We start from the raw sequence: 5,201 nt of genomic DNA, 5'->3' as shown, positions 1-5,201 counted from the left end.
CGTGCGTTCGTTCTTGTTGGTTTGGCTGTGTTATTGCCTACGGTCCGACTGCGCAAGTCTGCCCTTGGTGGGTCTTACTGCAGTCGTCACGTAGGCAATGGTCCCTTAGCTGCGCAAGTCTGCCCGGGTGGGTCTTGCTACAGCCAGGTGCCGTGGACGTTCAGAGTTCCCAAAACCGCGCAAGTCTGCCTGGGTAGGTCTTGCTACGGTTGAGGTAGTCTGAATACTGACTGATTTTGTGCTCCGCACTGGTATTTATAGACGGCGGCGCTGTGTAATCGCTGAAGCTGCCGAAGCCACCCGAGCTTGTCTTCGATTGTGGTCGTAACTACGGTCTCCGTGGCCTGTGATTCGTTGACGTCTGAAGATACGCAATCCCTGGCCTGTGATTGGCTAAAGCGCGTGAGATACGCGTACTCTGGTCTGTGATTAGCTAAAGCGCGTGAGATACGCGTAATCTGGCTTGTGATTGGCTAAAGCGCGTGGGCGCGTCCCCGTCTTATCATAGAACGCGGGACCGGCCGTTTGTAACGTGTGGCACCGTAGCCAGCGTGCAGACCCGGGCTCCTCCGGCGCAGAGCGCGCGGGTCGCCGAACGCCTTGTCCTTGCTGGCCCATGAGCCCTTATGCCGTTACTGGTGTAATGAACATTTATGACACAGTACATAGATTCGGCCCTTTACAGTCGGCGGGAGGTTAGTAGCTCACCTGTACGCCTCCCGACGTCAAACGTGCCCGTTGCAGCGTTTTATTCGCGACGATCGACCAGACAGAGTGCCGACCGACTGTATTCCGAATCTCATGCCGTTGTGCAACGTATTTTGGCCGACGGCCCCGTAAGAATGATACACATATATTTTGAATTAGAGAATATAACTATATTTATAAAGAAACATAATAATCACACTTATTGGAGAATATGCGGCGCGAACATATTCCCCCCCGGCGAATGCTTTAGGATTGTGGTTCATTTTGAATAGGCAGCATTGCGAGTTTCGTAATTGGTCGCTTCATGGTACCACTCCTTGTTTTTAGGGTAACAACTCGAACTAGTCCGTCAGATCCCTGATGCAGCTGGATTATCCTGCCCAAGTGCCACTCCAGTGGGGGTTGGTGGTCCTCCTTTAGTATAACCAAATCTCCTTTTTTGAAATTGACCTTGGATCTGGACCATTTGGGTCGTTGTTGGAGTGAGTTCAGATAGTCATGGCGCCAGCGCACCCAAAACTGTTGACACATCCTCTGAACCAAATCCCATCTACGTCTTGGGCAATTTATCGCCGGTTCATCGTGCAGTGTCGGTTCCGGAAAGGTTGTTAACGGTCGTCCAATTAAAAAGTGACCCGGAGTTAGGGCTTCCAAGTTGTCAGGATCATCCGAAACTGCCATAACTGGCCTTGAATTGAGCACCGCTTCAATTTGTGTTAAAACTGTATACAGCTCCTCAAATCTTAATATGGTGTCTCCGATGCATCGGCGTAGGTGGTACTTTGTTGATTTGACTCCGGCCTCCCATAGACCGCCAAAGTGGGGGGCATGAGGTGGAATGAATCTCCAGTCTATTCCTTCCTTGTGTGACTGTTCTAATATATCCTTCCTTAGGGATGCGTTGTTTAAGAATTCACCCATGATTCTGTTGGCTCCGACAAAGTTTGTTCCATTGTCTGAATGGATCTGAATCGGCTTTCCCCTCCGTGATATGAATCTGCGCAATGCTGCAAGGAATGCCACGCTTGTGAGGTCTGATACCAACTCTAGATGAATAGCTCGAGTACTGAAACAAACAAAAAGTGCCACGTATGCCTTGGCGAGGACACGACTCCTGGCTCCACCATGCCGCATGACTATTGGACCTGCATAGTCTAATCCTGTGACATGAAATGCTGGAGACGGGTTCACTCTAGCAGCTGGTAATGAACCCATTAATTGCGTGGCTGTCTTGATTTTCCATCTATAGCATTTCACGCACTGGTGCGTGTGGAAGCGTACTGCGCTTCGCCCGCCGAATATCCAGTATTGCCGGCGGAGTGAAGCCAGTAGATGTTGTGGTCCTGCATGCATCAATCGTCGATGTTCGTAATCGATGATTAGTCTTGTGAGTGGATCATTGGGCATGAGTATGACGGGATGCCGCTCATCGTAGCTCACATCCGCATGCTGCAATCGGCCGCCGACTCGCAAGATTCCACCGGCATCTATGAATGGGGTCAAACACCTTATTTTGCTCTTGGTTCGGATTTGTTGACCTTGATCTAAGTCGTTCATTTCCTCTTGAAAATGTCGCTTCTGAGCCCGCCTTATTAACACCCTTAATGCGCCGTGAAGCTCGGTTAAAGTGATGGGTCCTTGTATAAGTTTGCCTGTCGCACGGCAGTTGTACCTGAATCTCAAGCAATATGAAATTATGCGTTGTAGTTTCTCCAATTGGCTGTACAGCATTTCCAGGTGAGGTTCTGTCTGAGTCGATATTTTTAGGGAGACTGCAATGGGAAGTCTACGCTCAGGAATCTCTGCGTCAGCCATGGCTACTTCAGCGTTTGACCATTGCTGTTCGCCAGCCTGTAGCCATGAAGGCCCATGCCACCATGTGTCGCAATTTCTTAATTTTTCCGGACTTAAACCTCTGCTGATATGATCTGCCGGGTTGTCATTAGTTCCCACATGATACCAATAGTAACCAATAGTACGTTCTTGTATTTCCGCTACTCTGTTTGCTACAAACTGCTTCCATTGGTTACTACCATGGTGATTTTTAATCCACGCCAGAGCTATGGTGGAGTCACTCCAGATCACATGTTTTGAGAATTTGAGCGGTAACGCGTCAGTGATCTTGGTTGCTAGGCGTGACGCCAGTAAGGCAGCGCAGAGCTCAAGACGTGGTATGGTAGTTCCCTTGAGTGGTGCCACACGTGAGCGGGAGCATAATAGTTCACAGCTTGTAGCATCACATCTGTTCCTGCTTCTTATGTAGGCACAGGCTCCATATGCGGCTTCGGAAGCGTCACAGAATATGTGCAATTGGAGATCAGCAGGTTCAGTCACTTGGATTACTCGTCGTGATATTCTTATGTTGTTTACATCCGTCAAATGGTCATAATAGCTCACCCACCTTCGATGATGGTTATCTGGAAGCTGTGTATCCCAATCAAGTTTTTCACGCCACAATTCACGAACGAGGATTTTTGCTTGAACTACAACTGGTCCAATAAGCCCCAAAGGGTCAAAAAGTTTTGCCATTTCAGATACCATGCTACGTTTGGTCCAAGTGTTGGTGCTATTGAACGGTCGCATGGTGTAATGTAATTCATCATCGCGGGGTTGCCAGTATGTTCCCAATGTTTTTGTCAAGCCGTTGTTTCCTTCGTGCGTGAATTTGTGGATTTCTCCAAGATCCTCCGGTGGAAGGTTGTTAAGAAGAGCCGAATGGTTGGCGCACCATTTGCGAAGTTTGAACTGGCCGCCATTACATAATTGGATCAATTGATTGCGCAGTTCCAGAGTTTCAGTTAATGTTTCAGCGCCGGTTAGCACATCGTCCACATAAAAATCTTTGTTGATGACTTCGGCGGCTAATGGAAACTTGACTCCGTCATCCTGGGCGAGCTGAGTGAGAGTCCGAGTTGCTAAGTATGAGGCTGAGGAGGTACCGTAAGTGACCGTTTGCAACGTGAAAGTCTTTAAAGGTTGGTGCGGGCTGTCTCTCCATAATATTTTTTGTAAGTGCGTTTGTGACTTCATTATTTTTATTTGCCGGTACATTTTTTCTATATCCCCGGTGAAGACATATCGGTGAGTTCTGAACCGAGCAGTGATTGAAAAAAGGTCGTCCTGAACCGTTGGCCCAACCAACAGTGCGTCATTTAGGGACAAACCTCCGGTGCCTCTTGCCGAGCCGTCGAATACTACTCGAAGCCGTGTTGTTTCGCTGTCGGCCTTGATGACGCAATGATGTGGCAGGAATACTTCCAGCTCATGAGCCTGGACATCTGCGGTGTCTTCCTTCATATGCCCAAGGTTAATGTATTCTTGCATAAACTGGTTATATTCCTTCCGTAGTCTTGGGTTGCCCTGCAAGCGCCTTTCCGTAGCATAGAATCGTGTTTGAGCCATGCCCAACGTGTCACCAATACGATTTAATTTTTCATAGTCTACTAGCAGCGGTACCGTGTATCGCCCATCTGGACTGCGCCTTGTATGCGTTGTATATTCTTCTTCACATCGTGATCCGATTCCGAGGAGTTTTTGAGCTGAGTTTACTTCCTCCAGTTCCCAAAAACTCCGGATAGTCTGTTCCATGCGATCATCGATATGAACTGTTGCCGAGACAGCTGTTGATTCCTTCACATTGAAGTGGCTGATTTTTCCTGATGCAACCCATCCGAGCACCGTTTCTTGGAATAGTAGTGGCGGAATTGAATTTTGTTGAAGTTGGCCCGGGCAAATCAGTTTGTAGAATATTTCTGCGCCAATTAGCATATCTACGCGACCAGGAGCCCAAAATTGAGGATCAGCCAGCGGTATATCCTTTGGTAATTTTAATGGCGTTGTAGGAAACTGAGTTGGTAATTGGCCGATGATCTTTGGAATTACGATAAACTCCAGAGTTGTACAAAAGTCGCTGACTCTCGATTTTATCTTGCATAGAACACTGCAATTAGACTGACCACTTGTCTGCGCTATTCCGACAATCGACGTTGGAGAATTCCTCATTTTCAAGCATAAGCGATTTGCCAGACGTGTAGTTATGAAGTGGCATTGTGATCCGGAGTCGAGTATGGACCGTGCTAAGTGGGTTGAGAATGGGCTGCAGGCGAGCACGACGGCGGTTGACAGAAGCACCGCGGTCTGCTGTAATTGCTATTGATTTTCCTTGGTAGTTTCTGTGGCTGTTGCCGCCTGGACGACTGTTGAGGCTTCGATATGTAGTAATGTATGGTGCTTACCTCGACAAGTCCTGCAATACCCATGTGAACAGTGCCTAGCCGCGTGATCCGGCAGGAGGCAGTTGTAACATAGTCGTTTTGAACGCACGTGTTCTCTGCGTGCGTTGATGGTCATTCCCAGAAACTCTCGGCAAGCGTACAGCGGATGTTGGCCGCCACTGCATGTTGTACATGATGAGATTGACTTGTCAGTAGTGGCGAAGGCGGTGGTGTAGGATCGCTTTTTTGGTGCGTACTGATTAGTGTTGGCGTCATATG

General features: G+C 48.4%; 1 protein-coding gene across 1 annotated transcript; it reads right to left on the bottom strand.

The window, feature by feature from the left end:
• Nucleotides 1-954: 954 nt before the first annotated feature.
• On the bottom strand, nucleotides 955-4,710 carry LOC114131705 (uncharacterized). Its single transcript, XM_027997000.2, has one exon. It carries the CDS (start codon nucleotides 4,708-4,710, stop codon nucleotides 955-957), a length of 3,756 nt encoding a protein of 1,251 aa, XP_027852801.2.
• Between the last annotated feature and the right edge of the window lie 491 nt (nucleotides 4,711-5,201).

The sequence above is a fragment of the Aphis gossypii genome, chromosome 1 (assembly GCF_020184175.1).
Source record: "Aphis gossypii isolate Hap1 chromosome 1, ASM2018417v2, whole genome shotgun sequence".
Lineage (NCBI taxonomy): Eukaryota > Metazoa > Arthropoda > Insecta > Hemiptera > Aphididae > Aphis > Aphis gossypii.
This window is presented reverse-complemented; position numbering and strand designations above follow the sequence as displayed.